This window comes from Gorilla gorilla, chromosome 21, assembly GCF_029281585.2.
Source record: "Gorilla gorilla gorilla isolate KB3781 chromosome 21, NHGRI_mGorGor1-v2.1_pri, whole genome shotgun sequence".
In the NCBI taxonomy this organism is placed as follows: domain Eukaryota; kingdom Metazoa; phylum Chordata; class Mammalia; order Primates; family Hominidae; genus Gorilla; species Gorilla gorilla.
In genome coordinates this window covers 47,275,701-47,294,888 of record NC_073245.2, presented here as the reverse complement: position 1 = coordinate 47,294,888, position 19,188 = coordinate 47,275,701, and the positions used below count along the sequence as shown (strand labels likewise).

Here is a 19,188-nt window from a genome sequence, read left to right as displayed (position 1 = left end):
CCTTTAAGCTCAGGAGTTCAAGACCAACCTGGGCAAGATGGGTGAAACCCCATCTTTACTAAAAATACAAAAAATTACCGGGCATGGTGGTGCGTGCCTGTAATCCCAGCTACTTGGTGGCAGTGGTGGTGGTGTGGGGGGCTGGGAGGGGGAAGCGGGCAGGGCTGAGGTGGGAGGATCACTTGAGCCCAGGAGACGGAGGTTGCAGTGAGATTGCGCGAGACCCTTGCGTTTAGTATGGTATTTTGAGGCATTAGATGTCTTACATTTAGGATTAAAGAAACAAATAAGATGCACATTTATCTTCATGGAATTTAGCCTTTAGTTATTTTTAAAAACAGTAAAATCAGTGGAAACTGTAAATGTCTAGAAATGTCACATTTGCTAAACAGGTTGACAGTTTAGAGGGTATGATGTAAGAGATTATCACTGCTGTAAACTGTTAAACCACAAGTACTTCAAGAGAAAACCCATGTGATACCTGCCAGTAATTCAACTGGGAAGATGACTGAATGGTGGCACTTTTGTCACAGTGCTGAGCTGTTCACAAGGAAAACAAAATTGTAATGATTTTTTTTTTTTTTAGACAGGGTCTTGCTCTGTTGCCCAGGCTGGAGTGTAGTGGTGCAAAAAAACTACTGAAACCTCCACCTCCTGGGCTCAAGCAATCCTCCCACCTCAGCCTCCCGAGTATCTGGGACTATAGGCGCATGCCACCATACGCAGCTCATTTTTGTATTTTTTTGTAGAGATAAGGTTCTGCCATGTTGCCCAGGCTGGTCTTAAACTCCTGGGATCAAGCAGTGGGCCCACCTTGGCCTCCCAAGTGCTAGGATATGAGCGTAAGCCACTGTGCCAAGCCCCAAATTATTATTTTTAAATGAGAGTACATGCCTTGTAAGACAGTGTATAAATAGTAAAGAAATTGCTTGTGAAGTCAAATATTTGGACTGTGATTAGATCTCTGCGTATCATGGGGCTTGTAACAAAAAAACAGCAGTGCCCTGCCTGCTTTGCACCTCTAAGTTCCATACTCCTAATGCTGTTCAGTGTCCATACTTAGCTATTTCTTTTGCAAGAGAAGGATCCAGGAAACAGGAGAGCCAGTATTTCTAAATAACATGGTTATAAAGCTGTTTCTTTTCACTTTTAGATACTATCTATTTTCTTCGCTCTTGAAAGACTAGGATTTAATTCACACTTTGATTCCTTCTTACTCGTCTCCACTAGTCTACCAATGTAGTTATATCACAGCTTTGGCTGTTGTTAAGTATTTACATTATGATGTTAGCATTATTGTTTACAGCAGGGCCATATATTGTACAATTATATTTGTTTTATATAATTTTTTGTAGTGTTAAAAACAGTCCTCTTCCATTTTTTAAATTGAGGGATAAATATACATATACCCTGTATATATATACATATACATATACCCTGTATATATATACATATATACATATACATATATACATATATACACATATATACGTATATACATATATAGATACATACATATATACACATATATACACATATACATATATACATATATACACATATATACATATACCCTTTTGACTTTCATTAGCATAATAGTGCATCCTTTAATTTATTTTACTGTTTTTAAATTTGTATTAATGGGGTACAAGTGAAATTTTGCTACATTGGTGTATCGCATGGTGGTGAAATCAGGAATAATGCATCTTTTTAAATTGTTTTGCTTTGTGTATACCTTTTTTTTTTTTTTTTGGGACGGAGTCTCGCACTGTTGCCTGGCTGGAGTGGAATGGCGCAATCTCGGCTCCCTGCAACCTATGCCTCCCGAGTAGCTGGGATTACAGGTGCCCGCCACCAAGTCTGGCTAATTTTTTTGTATTTTTAGTAGAGATGGGGTTTCACTATGTTGGCCAGGCTGGTCTTGAACTCCTGACCTCAGGTAATCCACCCGCCTCGGCCTCCCAAAGTGCTGGGATTACAGGTGTGAGCCACCGCGCCCGGCCTGCTTTCTGTATACTTATAATTTGTTCCTAAATTCTAAAACTTTTTTTTTTTTTTTTTAAAGAAATCATTTGAAGCCCTTCATTCTCCTACTGCAGTTTAGCAGTTTAGCAGTTTAGTTTAGCTGCTTACTGGGTCTGCTATACAGCTGAGTTCTTGGGACTTCTCTTCACCAAATCCAGAGCATTTTTCTTTCTTTTCTCATGTTTTAGACCTTGTTTCCTCAATTGTCTTCCTTTTTCCTGGGGCGCACTCTCTGGTAGCCTCCCAGGAAAGAGTACATGGGAGGTAGCTTTTTTTTTTTTTAAACTTGCAGATCAGAAAATGTCTTATTCTGACACATATATTTAGTTTGACTGGGTATAGAATTATAAATTGGAAGTTATTTTCCTGTAATTTTTTTTTTTTTTTGAGATGGAGTCTCGCTCTGTCTCCCAGACTGGAGTGCAGTGGCACCATCTCAGCTTTCTGCAACCTCCGCCTCCCAGGTTCAAGCGATTCTCCTGCCTCAGCCTCCCCTAGTAGCTGGGATTACAGGCGCCCACCATCACGCCCAGCTAATTTTTTTTTTTTTTTGGTATTTTTAGTAGAGATGGGGTTTCACCATGTTGGTCAGGCTAGACTCGAACTCTTGATCTCAGGTGATCTGCCCACCTTAGCCTCCCAAAGTGCTGGGATTACAAGCGTGAACCACTGTGCCCAGCCAAGAGTGTGTTACAGTTTTCTATGTAGCCGTCTTGCATAACTTTGTTAGATTTATTCCTTAACGTTTTTAAAAGTGGTATTGTAAGTAGTGTTTTTAAAGCTGCATTTAAAAATTGTAGCTGTAATATAAAAATAAGATAGATTTTTATATTATTCATGTATATTGCTGTAATAGTTGATAATTTACATTTAGATTCTTTTGGATTGAATACTGTACAGTCATCTGTGAATATTATATCATCTGCAAATGAATCTTTTATCTTATCCTTACCAATCTTATGTCTTCTATATATCTTGCCTTACTCTGCTGCCTGAGACCTCCAGTATGATGAATAGAAGTAGCATGTTCCTGATCTAAGAGGGAAAAAACCTTAAACATTTTGCCGTTAAGTATGATGTTTGCAGTGGGTTTTCTGTGGATACCTGTTACTAGAAATTCATTTTTTTTTAATTTGAGTTTATCATGAATGGATGTTGAATTTTATCAAATGCTTTTTCTGTATCAATTGAGGTATTCATATCATTCTCCTTTATGTTATCAAATAATTATTCTCCTTTATGTTATCAATGTGGTGAATGGCATTGAATAAAATTTTCAAATATTAAACCAACTTTTAATTTGTGATACAAATTTTAAATTTAATTCAATTTTTGAATTGTGGTTTTTCCCTTACATCGTCATTAGTGAAACTGGCCTGCAGTTTTCCTTTTGACAGGTTTTGGTATCAGGGTTATAATGGTCAGTAAGCATGGCTTTAGTTGTACCTCATCAGTTTGGATGTGTAGTATTTTCATTATCTTTCAGGATATTTTCATATATCCACTTTGATTTCTTCTTTGACCCGTGCATTTTTGAGAAGTATATTATTTTCCAAACATGGGGATTTTATAACTATCTTTCTGATGTGGAACAGTCTGTATTTCAGTTCATTTAAATGTATTGACATTTGCAGTATGGCCTAGCAGCTGGTCGTTTTGCAGATGTTCTATTTGTATTTGTAAAGGACATGTAGAGTGCATTTACTAGATTTACTGCTCGAGGTGTGTCCATTTTGTTTAATTGTGTTAAAATATTCTGTATTCTCACTAATTTTTGTCTGCATATATCAGTTTTTGAAAGAGATGTGTAAAATCTCCCATTATGATTATGGGTTTCCTTATTTCTCCTTTTAGCGTTGTCAGTTTTTGCTTTATGTATGTTGAAGTTTTTATTAGATATTTTCAAATTTAGGATCATTAACATTATCCAGGTTGCCATTTTTATCCTTATTAAAGTGCCTATCTCTGGTAGTACTTTGTTGTTGTTGTTGTTTTGTTTTGTTTTTGAGACAGAGTCTCACTCTCACTCTGTCACCCAGGCTGGAGTGCAGTGGTGCATTCTTGGCTCACTGCAACCTCCACCTCCTGGGTTCAAGCAATTCTCCTGCCTCAGCCTCTCGAGTAACTGGGATTACAGGCCTGTGCCACCATGCCCAGCTAATTTTGCATTTTTAGTGGAGACAAGGTTTCATCATGTTGGCCAGTCTGGTCTTGAACTCCTGACCTAAGTGATCTACCTGTCTCGGTCTCCCAGAGTGCTGGGATTAGAGGTGTGAGCCACCATGCCTGGCTTGGTAATGCTTTTTCTTTGCTCTTGCTGATTTTAATATAGTTATACTACCTTTTGGTATATGTTTACATTGCGTATTATTTCCCATTCTTTTACTTTTAGTCTTTCTGTTTCTCTGGTAGGTGGCATAACAAACTTTGTTTTTATTTTATTTTATTTTATTTTCTATTTATTTTTTGAGACAAGGTTGCATTCTGTTGCCCGGGCTGGAGTATGGTACCAGATCACAGGTCACTGCAGTCTCGGCCTCCTAGCATCAAGGGATCCTCCTGCCTCAGCTACCTGAGTAACTGGGATTACAGGCACATGCTGCCATGCCTAATTTTTTTTTTTTCCCCTTTGGTAGAGACAGGGTTTCACTGTGTTGCCTAGGCTGGTCTTTAACTCCTGGGCTCAAGTGATCTGTCTGTCTCTGCCTCCCAAAGTGCTGCAGTAACATGCATGAGACCCTGTAACCGGCCCAAACTTTGTTTTTAATTGGAGCATTTTAGCATATTTAGATTTAATGTAATAACTGACATTTTGGTGTTTATACTTGCTTAATACAATATATGCTTTTTTAATGTCCTATCCTTTGTTCCCTTTTCTCTTCTTTCTTCTTTTAAATATTTCTTAAACAACTTCATTGAGGCATGATTTATATACAATAAAATTTACCCATTGTAAGTGTACAGTTCAGTGATTTTCAGCAAATTGATGAAGTTATGCAACCATCACCGCAATCTGGTTTTAGAACATTGTCATCCTAAAAAGTTCACTTATGTTCATTTATTTATTTAGTTTTTATAGCAGCTTTATTGAGATGTAATTCACATACTGCACAAGTCACCCTTTTAAAGTGTTCAAGTTGGTAAACTAAGGAGATAAAAGGGTAAAAAAAAAAAACAAAAGAAAAGTGAAGTGTACAAGTCAGTGGTTTTTACTGTATGCACAAAGTTATGCATCTATCATCACGATCAATTTTAGAACATTTTTATCACCCAAAAAAGAAACCTTGTATTCAGTAGCAGTTACTCCCCAGTTTCCGCATCCCCACAGCCTTTGCCAACCAGTGATCTTTCTGTCTCTGGATATGCTTGTTCTGGAGATTTTAAATTAATAGAATCAGACAATATGTGGCCTTTTGAGACTGGCTTCTTTTAGGTTTTTTTTTTTTTTTTAAGATGGAGTCTCACTTTGTTTTTGTTTCTGTTTTGAGACAAGGTCTGGCTTTATCGCCCAGGCTGAAGTGCAGTGGCGCAGTCTTGGCTCACTGCAACCTCTGCCTCCTGGACTCAAGCCATTCTCCCACCTCAGCCTCCCGAGTAGCTGGGACTACAGGCATGTGCCACTACATCCGGCTAATTTTTTTTTTTTTGTGGAGATGGGGTTTCGCCATGTTGCTCAGGCTGGTCTTGTACTTGTGAGCTCAAGTGATCTGTCCACCTTGGCCTCTCAAAGTGCTGGGATTACTTTGGCATCAGAGGCATGAGACACTGTGCCCAGTTAGACACTGGCTTCTTTGATTTAGCATAATGGTCTCAAGATTTATCCTTGTTGTAGTCATCAGTACATCATTACTTTTTCTTGCTGAATAGTATTCCATTGGATGGATATACTATATTTTATTTATTCATCAGTTGATGGACATTTGAGTTGTTTCAACTCTTTGGTTATAATGATGTCTTTTTTTTTTTTTTTTGGTCTTGCTCTGTCACCCAGGCTGGAGTGCAGTGGTGCTGTCATAGCTCACTGCAGCCTCATTCTCCCAAGCTCAAGTGATCTTCTCACCTCATCCTTCTGAGTAGCTGAGACCGGAGGTGTGCACCACCACCCTTGGCTTATTTTTTTTTTTATTTTTAGTAGAGGCGAGCTCTCGCTATGTTGCTCAGGCTGGTCTTGAACTCCTGAGCTGAAGCAGTCCTCCCGCCTTAGCCTCCCAAAGTGCTAGGCAAATATTGGGGCAAACAGTTCATAATACTCCTTTATCATCCTTCGAAGTCCATGGAGTCAGTAATAATAACTCCTCTTATGTACCGCATATTAGTAATTTGTGTTTCTGTCTTTTTTTCTTGATAAGCCTGGTTAGAGTTTATCAATCGTGTTGATCTTTTTAAAGAACTAACTTTTGGTTTTGTTTTCTCTCTTGATTTTTTGTTTTCAATTTCAGTGATGTTTGCTCTCATTTTTATTTTTTTCTTCTGTTTGCTGTAGGCTTAAACTGCTCTTTCTGTAGTTTACTAAGGTAGAAGCTTAGATTATTGACTGTAGATATTTCTTCTTTTCTATTATATGCATTCAGTGATATACACTTCTGGCTTATTACTGCTTTTGCTGCATCCCACAAATTTTGATAAGTTATATTTTCATTTAGTTTAAAATATTTTAACTGTAAGAGTTGATCTGTCATTTTTTTGTCTGGCAGTTCTTTTAGGCAGTTTTTGCCTCATATTTTGACATGCTGTTGTTAGGTGCATATATGATAAGGATTGTTATGTCTTCTTGGAGAATTAACCCCTTTGTCATTATGAAATGACCCACTTTATTTCTGATAATTTTTTTATGAAGCCTGCTTTCTCTGAAATTAATATAACTACTCCATCTTTCTTTTTACGTGATTTATCTTTCTCCATCCCCTTTTTTATTTTTTGAGACAGAGTTTTGGTCTGTTGCCCAGGCTGGGGTGCAATGGCGCGATCTTGGCTCACTGCAACCTCTGCCTCCCGAGTTCAAGCCGTTCTCCTGCCTCAGCCTCCCGAGTAGCTGGGATTACAGGCACTTGCCACCACACTCAGCTAATTTTTGTATTTTTAGTAGAGATGGGGTTTTATCACATTAGCCAGGCTGGTCTCAAACTCCTGACTTCAGGTGATCCACCTGCCTCGGCTTCCCAAAGTGTTGGGATTACAGGTGTGAGCCACCGTGCCTGGCCTTTTCCCTTACTTTTAACCTATCTATATGTATATTTAAATGAGTTTCTTGTAGACAGCATATTGTTGGATCTTGGTTTTTTAAATCCATTCTTTTAGTCTCTTTCCTTTGATTGGTAAGTTTAGACCATTCATAGATATTTACAGTGATTATTGATATAGTTGGATTAATGTATACCATGTTTGTTTTATTATACTTGTTCTTTATCTTCCCCTCTTTTTCTGCCTTTTATGGGCTTAACTGAGCAGTTTATATGGTTCCATTATTTTTCATCTCTTAGCATATCAATTATTCTTCTTGTAAAAATACTTTTAGCAGTTGCCCTGGAATTTCCAGTATATATTTACAATGAGTCTAAGTCCACTCTCAATGATATTGTGCTGTTTGTGAGTGGTACAAGAGTATTTCCAATCCCTCCTTCTTATTATAACATAGTAATAGGCTGTTGGGGAGGTTTTGAAGACTTATAGAAAGAGGCCTTTTATAGTAGTGCTTAGAGATAAATTTGTAACTGTCCTGGGTGGGTTTGGAAGTCGGCTGCTCTCCTTTGCCGTATCAGCTATTATCATCAATAATACAATAATATGTTCTCTTTTTTTTTGACTCACAGTTCACTGAGACTTTTTTGACGGAGAGGGACAAACAATCCAAGTGGAGTGGAATTCCTCAGCTGCTCCTCAAGCTGCACACCACCAGCCACCTCCACAGTGACTTTGTTGAGTGCCAAAACATCCTCAAGGTAACTCTTAAGGACCTTGGAGGGGTGTATTCAGGGCCTCTAGGTGACACAAGATGTCTGCTGTTTTTTTTTTTCCCTTCCATTGGCTTTTAAAAATAGCCTGTTTTTACTGTGTGAGCTATAGAAAATTTGAGAAATTCAGAAAAAGTACAAAGAAGAAAATATACATCACCTATAATCCCATCATCCCAAGATAATCACCATTAGGTTCCCTGTGTTATCCTTTTGGGCTCTATGTGTGTTTATTTTGTGGCAGTGCTTGCTTAATTTTGGGAGGTCAACACTATCCTGTGATTGGGATGACATTCTTTTTGAAAAGGGTTTAGAATATTACATACTGCTGAAGGCTCGTGGAAGAGGCCTTATGGTTGTTGAATATTATTACTAACATAAGAAGATTGAAGGGGCCAGGTTCGATGATTGGGAAATGAGTGGAAAGAGCACGGAGACATTATGCTAGGATAATTGTTCTCAAACTGGAGTGTGTTTATGAATCACCTGAAGATCGTGTTAAAACACAGAGTTCTGGGCCCCACCCCTGAAATTCTGATTCAGGAGGGCTGGAGTATCTAAACTTTAGCTGTAGTTTGGATCTAAATTTGAATTTAGAGCACCAGCTCTAATGCAGTTAAAACCCATGTAAGTGGGGGTCCGGTTCCAGGATGGCCAAATAGGAACAGCTCCAGTCTATGGTACCCAGTGTGAGCTGAGCGATGCCTAAGACTGGTGATTTTTGCATTTCCAACTGAGGTACCGGGTTCATCTCACTGGGGCTTGTCAGACAGTGGGTGCAGTCCACGGAATGTGAGCTGAAGCAGGGCGGGGCATTGCCTCACCTGGGAATCGCAAGGGGTGGGGGAATTCCCTTTCCTAGCCAAGGGAAGCCATGACAGACGGTACCCAGAAAATCGGGACACTCCCACCCTAATAACTGCACTTTTCCAACGGCCTTAGCAAATGGCACACCAGGAGATTATATCCTGCACCTGGCTTGGAGGGTCCCATGCCCACGGAGCCTCGCTCACTGCTAGCACAGCAGCCTGAGATCAAACTGCAAGGTGGCAGCAAAGCAGGGGGAGGGGTGTCCACAACTGCTGAGACTTGCGTAGGTAAACAAAGCAGCCGGGAAGCTCGAACTGAGTGGAGCCCACTGCAGCTCAAGGAGACCTGCCTGCCTCTGTAGACTCCACCTCTGGGAGCAGGGCATAGCTGAACAAAAGGCAGCAGAAACTTCTGCAGATTTAAATGTCCCTGTCTGACAGCTTTGAAGAGAGTAGTGGTTCTCCCAGCACAGAGTTTGAGATCTGAGAACGGACAGACTGCCTCCTCAAGTGGGTCCCTGACCCCTGAGTAGCCTAACTGGGAGACACCTCCCAGTAGGGGCCGACTGACACCTCATACAGCCGAGTGCCCCTCTGAGATGAAGCTTCCAGAGAAAGGATCAGGCAGCAGCATTTGCCGTTCTGCAATATTTGCTGTTCTGCAGCCTCTGCTGGTGATACCCAGGCAAACAGGGTCTGGAGTGGACCTCCAGCAAACTCTGACAGACCTGCAGCTGAGGGTCCTGACTGTTAGAAGGAAAACTAACAAACAGAAAGGACATCCACACCAAAACCCCATCTGTATGTCACCATCATCAAAGACCAAAGGTAGATGAAACCACAAAGATAGAGAGAAACCAGAGCAGAAAAGCTGAAAATTCTAAAAATCAGAGCGCCTCTTCTCCTCCAAAGGAACACAGCTCCTCACCAGCAATGGAACAAAGCTGGATGGAGAATGACTTTGACGAGTTGAGAGAAGAAGGCTTCAGATGATCAGTAATAACAAACTTCTCCGAGCTAAAGGAGGATGTTTGAACCCATCATAAAGAAGCTAAAAACCTTGACAGAAGATTAGATGAATGGCTAACTAGAATAAACAGCATAGAAAAGACCTTAAATGACCTGATGGAGCTGAAAACCATGGCTCGAGAACTACGTGACGCATGCAGAAGCTTCAGTAGCCAATTCGATCAAGTGGAAGAAAGGGTATCAGTGATTGAAGATCAAATGAATGAAATGAAGCAAGAAGAGAAGTTTAGAGAGAAAAGAATAAAAAGAAGCAAAGCCTCCAAGAAATATGGGACTGTGTGAAAAGACCAAATCTACGTCTGATTGGTGTACCTGAAAGTGACGGGGAGAATGGAACCAAGTTGGAAAACACTCTTCAGGATATTATCCAGGAGAACTTCCCCAGTCTAGCAAGGCAGGTCAACATTCAAATTCAGGAAATACAGAGAATGCCACAAAGATACTCCTCGAGGAGAGGAACTCCAAGACACATAATTGTCAGATTCACCAAAGTTGAAATTAAGGAAAAAATATTAAGGGCAGCCAGAGAGAAAGGTTGGGTTACCCACAAAGGGAAGCCCATCAGACTAACAGCGGTTCTCTTGGCAGAAACTCTACAAGCCAGAAGAGAGTGGGGGCCAATATTCAACATTCTTAAAGAAAAGAATTTTCAACCCAGAGTTTCATATCCAGCCAAACTAAGCTTCATAAGTGAAGGAGAAGTAAAATCCTTTACAGACAAGCAAATGCTGAGAGATTTTGTCACCACCAGGCCTGCCTTACAAGAGCTGCTGAAGGAAGCACTAAACATGGAAAGGAACAACCGGTACCAACTACTGCAAAAACATGCCAAATTGTAAAGACCATCGATGCTAGGAAGAAACTGCATCAACTAACTAGCAAAATAACCAGCTAACATCATAATGACAGGATCAGATTCACACATAACAAAATTAACCTTAAATGTAAATGGGCTAAATGCTCCAGTTAAAAGACAGACTGGCAAATTGGATAAAGAGTCTAGACCCATCAGCGTGCTGTATTCAGGAGACCCATCTCACATGCAGAGACACACATAGGCTCAAAATAAAGGGATGGAGGAAGATCTACCAAGCAAGTGGAAAACAAAAAAAAAAAGGCAGGGGTTGCAATCCTAGTCTCTGATAAAACAGACTTTAAACCAACAAAGATCAAAAGAGACAAAGAAGGCCATTACATAATGGTAAAGGGATCAATTCAACAAGAAGAGTTAACTATCCTAAATATGTATGTACCCAATACAGGAGCACCCAGGTTCATAAAGCAAGTCCTACAAAGAAACTTAGACTCCCACACAATAATAATGGGAGACTTTAACACCCCACTGTCAACATTAGACAGATCAATGAGACAGAAAGTTAACAAGGATGTCCAGGAATTGAACTCAGCTCTGCACCAAGCGGACCTAATAGACATCTACAGAACTCTCCACCCCAAATCAACAGAATATACATTCTTCTCAGCGCCACGTCGCACTTATTCCAAAATTGACCACATAGTTGGAAGTAAAGCACTCCTTAGTAAATGTAAAAGAACAGAAATTATAACAAACTGTCTCTCAGACCACAGTGCAATCAAACTAGAACTCAGGATTAAGAAACTCACTCAAAACCACTCAACTACATGGAAACTGAACAACCTGCTCCTGAATGACTGCTGGGTACATAACGAAATGAAGGCAGAAATAAAGGTGTTCTTTGAAACCATTGAGAACAAAGACATAACATACCAGGATCTCTGGGACACATTTAAAGCAGTGTGTAGAGGGAAATTTATAGCACTAAATGCACACAAGAGAAAGCCGGAAAGATCTAAAATTGACACCCTAACATCACAATTAAAAGAACTAGAGAAGCAAGAGCAAACACATTCAAAAGCTAGCAGAAGGCGAGAAATAACTAAGATCAGAGCAGAACTGAAGGATATAGAGACACAAAAAACCCTTCAAAAAATCAATGAATCCAGAAGCTGGTTTTTCGAAAAGATCAACAAAATTGAAAGACCGCTAGCAAGACTAATAAGAAAAGAGAGAAGAATCAAATAGATGAAATAAAAAATGATAAAGGGGATATAACCACCAATCCCACAGAAATACAAACTACCATCAGAGAATACTATAAACACCTCTACGCAAATAAACTAGAAAATCTAGAAGAAATGGATAAATTCCTGGACACATACACCCTCCCAAGACTAAACTGGGAAGAAGTTGAATGAATCCCTGAACAGACCAATAACAGGCTCTGAAATTGAGGCAATAATTAATAGCCTACCAACCAAAAAAAAGTCCAGGACCAGACGGATTCACAGCCGAATTCTACCAGAGGTACAAAGAGGAGCTGGTACTATTCCTTCTGAAGCTATTCCAATCAATAGAAAAAGAGGGAATCCTCCCTAACTCATTTTATGAGGCCAGCATCATCCTGATACCAAAGCCTGGCAGAGACATAACAAAAGAGAATTTTAGACCAATATCCCTGATGAACATCAATGCAAAAATCCTCAATAAAATACTGGCAAACCAAATCCAGCAGCACATCAAAAAGCTTATTCACCACAATCAAGTTGGCTTCATCCCTGGGATAGAAGGCTGGTTCAACATATGCAAATCAATAAACGTAATCCATCATATAAACAGAACCAAAGACAAAAACCACATGATTATCTCAATAGGTGCAGAAAAGGCCTTCAACAAAATTCAACAGCCCTTCATGCTAAAAACTCTCAATAAACTAGGTATTGATGGGACGTATCTTAAAATAATAGGAGCTGTTTATGACAGACCCACAGCCAATATCATACTGAATGGGCAAAAACTGGAAGCATTCCCTTTGAAAACTGGCACAAGACAGGGGTGCCCTCTCTCAGCACTCCTATTCAACATAGTGTTGGAAGTTCTGGCCAGGGAAGTCAGGCAGGAGAAAGAAATAAAGGGTATTCAATTAGGAAAAGAGGAAGTCAAATTGTCCCTGTTTGCAGATGACATGATTGTATATTTAGAAAACCCCATTGTCTCAGCCCAAAATCCCCTTAAACTGATGAGCAGCTTCAGCAAAGTCTCAGGATACAAAATCAATGTGCAAAAGTCACAAGCATTCCTATACACCAATAACAGACAGCCAAATCATGAGTGAACTCCCATTCACAATTGCTACAAAGAGACTAAAATACTTAGGAATCCAACTCACAAGGGATGTGAAGGACCTCTTCAAGAAGAACTACAAACCACTGCTCAATGAAATAAAAGAGGACACAAAGAAATGGAAGAACATCCCATGCTCATGGATAGGAAGAATCAATATCGTGAAAATGGCCATACTGCCCAAGGTAATTGATAGATTCAATGCCATCCCCATCAAGCTACCAATTACTTTCTTCACAGAATTGGAAAAAACTACTTTAAAGTTCATATGGAACCAAAAAAGAGCCCACATTGCCAAGACAATCCTAAGCCAAAAGAACCAAAGCTGGAGGCATCACGCTACCTGACTTCAAACTATACTACAAGGCTACTGTAACCAAAACAGCATGGTACTGTTACCAAAACAGAGATATAGACCAGTGGAACAGAACAGAGCCCTCAGAAATAATGCCGCATATCTACAACCATCCGATCTTTGACAAACCTGACAAAAGCAAGAAATGGGGAAAGGATTCCCTATTTAATAAATAGTGCTGGGAAAACTGGCTAGCCACATGTAGAAAGCTGAAACTGGATCCTTTCCTTACACTTTATACAAAAATTAATTCAAGAGAGATTAAAGACTTAAATGTTAGACCTAAAACCATAAAAACCCTAAAAGAAAATCTAGGCAGTACTATTCAGGCCATAGGCACGGGTAAGGACTTCATGACTAAAACACCAAAAGCAATGGCAACAAAAGCCAAAATTGGCAAATGGGATCTGATTAAACTAAAGGGCTTCTGCACAGCAAAAGAAACTACCATCAGAGTGAACAGGCAACCTACGGAATGGGAGAAAATTTTTGCAATCTACCCATCTGACAAAGGGCTAATATCCAGAATCTACAAAGAACTTAAATTTACAAGAAAAAAGCAAACAACCCCATCAAAAACTGGGCGAAGGATATGAACAGACACTTTTCAAAAGAAGACGTTTATGCAGCCAACAGACACAGGAAAAAATGCTCATCATCATTGGCCATCAGAGAAATGCAAATCAAAACCACAATGAGATACCATCTCACACTAGTTAGAATGGCGATTATTAAAAAGTCAGGAAACAACAGGTGCTGGAGAGGATGTGGAGAAATAGGAACACTTTTACACTGTTGGTGGGACTGTAAACTAGTTCAACCATTGTGGAAGACAGTGTGGCGATTCCTCAAGGATCTGGAACTAGAAATACCATTTGACCCAGCCATTCCATTACTGGGTATTTACCCGAAGGATTATAAATCATGCTGCTATAAAGACACATGCACGTGTATATTTATTGCAGCACTATTCACAATAGCAAAAGACTTGGAACCAACCCAAATGTCCATTTAATGGTAGGCTGGATTAAGAAAATGTGGCACATATACACCATGGAGTACTATGCAGCCATAAAAAATGATGAGTTCATGTCCTTTGTAGGGACATGGATGAATCTGGAAACCATCATTCTGAGCAAACTATCGTTAAGGACAGAAAACCAAACACCGCGTGTTCTCACTCATAGGTGGGAATTGAGCAGTGAGAACACTTGGACACAGGGTGGGGAACGTCACACACCAGGGCCTGGCATGGGGTGGGGGGAGGGGGGAGGGATAGCATTAGGAGATATACCTAATATAAATGACGAGTTAATGGGTGCAGCACACCAACATGGCACATGTATACATATGTAACAAACCTGCATGTTGTGCACATGTACCCTAGAACTTAAAGTATAATAAAATAAAAAACAGCAAAAATAAATAAAACCCATGTAAGTTATATTGAACGTAAAGAAACTGAATGACAGTGTTCTTCAGAGGTGAAGTTTTGATTATTATATCACATAGTAAGTTATTTTAAAATGTAATAGAAACTAATTAAACTTAGTCTTTACATTTAAGAAGAGACATTTTCATATTTTTGATCTCACAGTCTGATAGAAATAATTATAGCTTCTTAAACTTGTTTAAAAATGCTTTTCAAAGAGTTGCACGTTATTTGCTTCTTGCAAAATCTCAGGAGATTGAGGTGAAGTTAAAGGGGAGGGAAATTAATATTTGTATATCTTTGCTATGTGATCATCATTTCTTTATTCATTAAGTAAATACTTATTTGAAACTTACTATGTTTTAGGTTTTCTTGTAAGATTTTTTTTCCTCTTAGCTTTGTTCCATCTGAACAAACGATTCTGTGGCCGTCAGTTTGAGAACTACTACCCTATGTGTGCTGTATCAAATACTCTTGTCTTGGAATCTGTGCGGAATACAAAGTGGGATCTCTTTGTGTTGTCTTCAAGGAACATTTAGTCTAGGGAAGAAATAACATAGGTTTGGCCAGGCGCAGTGACTCACGCCTGTAATCCCAGCACTTTGGGACGCCGAGGCGGGTGGATCACAAGGTTAGGAGATCGAGACCACGGTGAAACCCCGTCTCTACTAAAAATACAAAAAATTAGCTGGGCGCAGTGGCGGGCGCCTGTAGTCCCAGCCACTCGGGAGGCTGAGGCAGGAGAATGGCGTGAACCCGGGAGGCGGAGCTTGCAGTGAGCCGAGATCGCGCCACTGCACTCCAGCCTGGGCAACAGAGCGAGACTCCCTCTCAAAAAAAAAAAGAAATAACATAGGTTTGTAAATAGGTGCAAAGTAAAAGTGCTAAATGTTACAAATGAGTTGTAGATTGTTTTGGGGGTCTGAAGAGCGTGCTTCTGGTTGGGGGAAATCAAGAAGACTTCCTGCAGGAGATGATATTTGAGCAGTGACTTGGTTATTGCTACAGAACTAGTCACCCCGAAACCTAGCAGCCGGAAGTAACAAGAATCATCTATCTGTCAACAATTCTTGGTTGATTGAGTGGCTCCTCTGCTTCATGTGCTGTTGGGTAGGGTGGTACTGAGTTATCTGGAATGTCCAAAATGGTCTCTCTCACATCCCTGGCAGGTTGGTGCTGGCTGTCAGCTGGAGATCAACTAAGGATGTTGCTCTTGGCCTCATTTCTTCTCCTCATGGCCTCCCCATTGGCTGTGTTCTCACAGCATGATGTTTGGGTTCCAGGATGGCAAGAGCGAAGTCTGTCAGGCTTTTTATTTTTTTTTAATGACAGAGTCTCCCTCTGTTGCCGAGGCTGGAGTGCAGTGGCTCTATGTTGGCTCACTGCAACGTCTGCCTCCCTGGCTCAAGTGCTTCTTGTACTTCAAATTCCTGAGTAGCTGGGATTACAGGTGTGTGACACCACATCCGGCTAATTCTTGTACTTTTAGTAGAGATGGGGTTTTACCATGTTGACCAGGCTGGTCTCAAACTCCTGGCCTCAAGTAATCCACCCACCTTAGCCTCCCAAAGTGCTGGGATTACAGGTGTGAGCCTGGCTTTCTTAAGGCTTATGCTGGAAGTGGCCTAGTGTCACTTCTACCACATGCTGTTAGTTGAGGTGTGTCATACCAGCCCAGATTTAGTGTGAGAAGGGGCTTTACAGGGGCCTGAATACTAGGAAGTGTGGTTCATTGGGGACTGTCTTTGTGTTCATGGGAACTCCAGTTGGGACTAAAGCTCAAACTGATGCTTTAGTGTCTGGTCTGTGTTGGTTACTAAAACAGTGTATGTACTTTTTTTTTTAAAAAAACTAGGAAATTTCTCCTCTTCTCTCCATGGAGGCTATGGCATTTGTTACTGAAGAGAGGAAACTTACCCAAGAAACCACTTATCCAAATACTTATATTTTTGACTTGTTTGGAGGTGTTGATGTAAGTAGCTATTTATTATTACTACTGCTTAATGGTTTGGGAATTTAACTTTTGAAATGGGAGATAGGAAAGATTTCAGAATTTGTAACATTTCAGATTTTAACTTTTAGAAGCTTAGTGGCATTTACATGTTGAAGCAGCATAGTTTTTACTTTAGAAGAATTCATTTATTTAAATTGGTGTATACCTTTTTAAAAAAATACAAAGTGAAAAGTACATCTCTAAATTTCCCAGTGTCCCCTCCTCAGAACCAGTTGTGATTACTAGTTTCTTATGTGTCCTGCTTAAGATGTTTTGTTGTTTTTGTGTGTGTGTGTGTGTGTGTAAATATTCCCCACCACCTCCACCTTAGTTTATTTTCTCCCCACATAGAGTGATATACCATATACACGGCTACACTATTCTGTACCTTCTTTCTTCTTCTTTTTTTTTTTTTAATTAAAACAATTTTAGGCTGGGCGCAGTGGCTCACGCCTGTAATCCCAGCACTTTGGGAGGCCAAGGCAGGTGGATCATGAGGTCAGGAGTTCGAGACCAACCTGTCCAAGATGGTGAAACCCTGTCTCTACTAAAAATACCAAAATTAGATGGGCACGGTGGCAGGCGCTTGTAATCCCAGCTACTCGGGAGGCTGAGGCGGGAGAATTGCGTGAAGCCGGGAGGCAGAGGTTGCCGTGAGCCAAGATCATACCACTGCACTCTAGCCTGGGTGATGAGCTCTCAAAAAAACAATTAAATGGTTAATGTTTCCTGGTGTGATTGTGCCGTAATTTATTTACCCAGGCCCCAGTTGACTGGCATTTATAATTTTTCCACACCATTTCTCTTACAGACAAGGTTGCAGTAAAGATCTTTTACATATTTTTGTATACATGTGAGTATATACCTTTGGAACAAGAACGTATGTTTTTTATTGTTTATAAATCTGAAGTTTACCTACCTAAGAAGTTTTGTCAGTTTATATCCCCAGGAAGAAAGTATGAGCGTCTGTTTACCCATACCATCACCAACATACTGTGTTTATGTGTGTATTTTTATAGACTTTGTTACTGAAGTATAACCTTCATACAGAAAAGTACACAAATAATTACCACAAAATACATTCACTTTTGCACTACCACCCAAATTAGGAAATAGAACATTACCAGTACCCAGAAGCCCCCTTCCACAAACAGTGTATTTTAAGTATTTACTAAGCAGATATGAGAAAAATGATATTTTTCATAGTTTTTTTTAATCAGCTTTGTTAAGATATGGTTCACATACCATACATTTCACCCATTTGAAGTACACAATTCAGTGGTTCTTAGTATATTTGCAGATATGTGCAACCATCACCACAGTCAACTTTAGAGCATTTTCATCACCTCAAAAAAGAAACTCCATGTGTTTTATCTAGCACTCCCCTACCTCTACCACCTCCTCCCCCTCTCCCCACACTAGTATACTTTTTGTCTCTATAGATTTCTCTGTCGTGGACGTTTTGTATAAATTCAGTTATATAATATGTGGTCTTTTGTGACTGGCTTCTTTTCACTTAGCATAATGATTTCTGGGTTCATCTGTGTTGTAGCATGTATCAACACTCATTTTTATGGTCAAATGATGTTTCACAGTGTGGATATGCCACATTTTTTATTTGTTGGGAGGCATTTGGATTGCCTCCGTCTTTTTGCTATTATGAATAACAGTGCTATAAACATTCTTGCACAGGTTCTTTGTGGACATGTTTTCATTTCTCTCAGGCATATACATACCTAGGAATAGAGTTGCTGGGTCATATGGGGTAACTCTATGTTTAATTGTTTGAGGAACTGCCAGAATGTTTTCCAAGAGGCCCTACCATTTTACATTGCCACCAGCAGTGTATAAGGGTTTCAGTTTTTCTGTATCCTTGCCAACACTTGTTATTATCTGTCATTTTGAAAGTGTTTTAAAATTTAAAAAAAAACAGTACTGAGATGGTGTTTTGCTTTGTTGCCCAGACTGGTCTCAAACTCCTGGACTCAAACAGTCCCCCAGCCTTGGCCTCCCAAAGTGCTGGGATTACAAGCATGAGCCCCCGCTCCAGCCCTGTAATGATTACAGCCATTCTAGTGAGTGTGAAGAGACATCTCATTGTGGTCTTGATTTGCATTTCTCTGATTGCCAATGATGACCATCTTATTCTTGAGTTTGTCATTTGTATATCTTCCTTGGAGAAATGTCTGTCTCTCCTTTTTCAATTTCTTAGTTGAGATATATCTCTTTTGAATATTGTGTTGTAAGAGTTCTTTATAAATTCTCTGCATAGTTTTTAAAATTCGTTCTTCTATGACTGAGATTGGATATTTTTTCTTGTGTTTATAAGTAGTTCCTTTTCTGCCAGTTTTCTGTTTTGCACCTTTTTCGATTTGATTATTTGTCCTTTTTCTTATTGATTTGTAAGTGCTTTTGATTTTTTAAAGGCCTTTGT

At 39.7% G+C, this 19,188-nt stretch overlaps 1 protein-coding gene across 5 annotated transcripts in view; it reads left to right on the top strand.

The window, feature by feature from the left end:
• Nucleotides 1-19,188, top strand: part of TRPC4AP (transient receptor potential cation channel subfamily C member 4 associated protein) — an 88,721-nt gene that overhangs the window by 6,620 nt on the left and 62,913 nt on the right. For all 5 annotated transcript variants that reach the window (XM_031004822.3, XM_031004820.3, XM_031004821.3 and 2 more), the window contains exons 2-3: nucleotides 7,836-7,964; nucleotides 16,617-16,733. In XM_031004822.3, coding sequence (XP_030860682.1) covers nucleotides 7,836-7,964; nucleotides 16,617-16,733 — 246 coding nt within the window. The remainder of the gene's footprint in view (nucleotides 1-7,835; nucleotides 7,965-16,616; nucleotides 16,734-19,188) is intronic.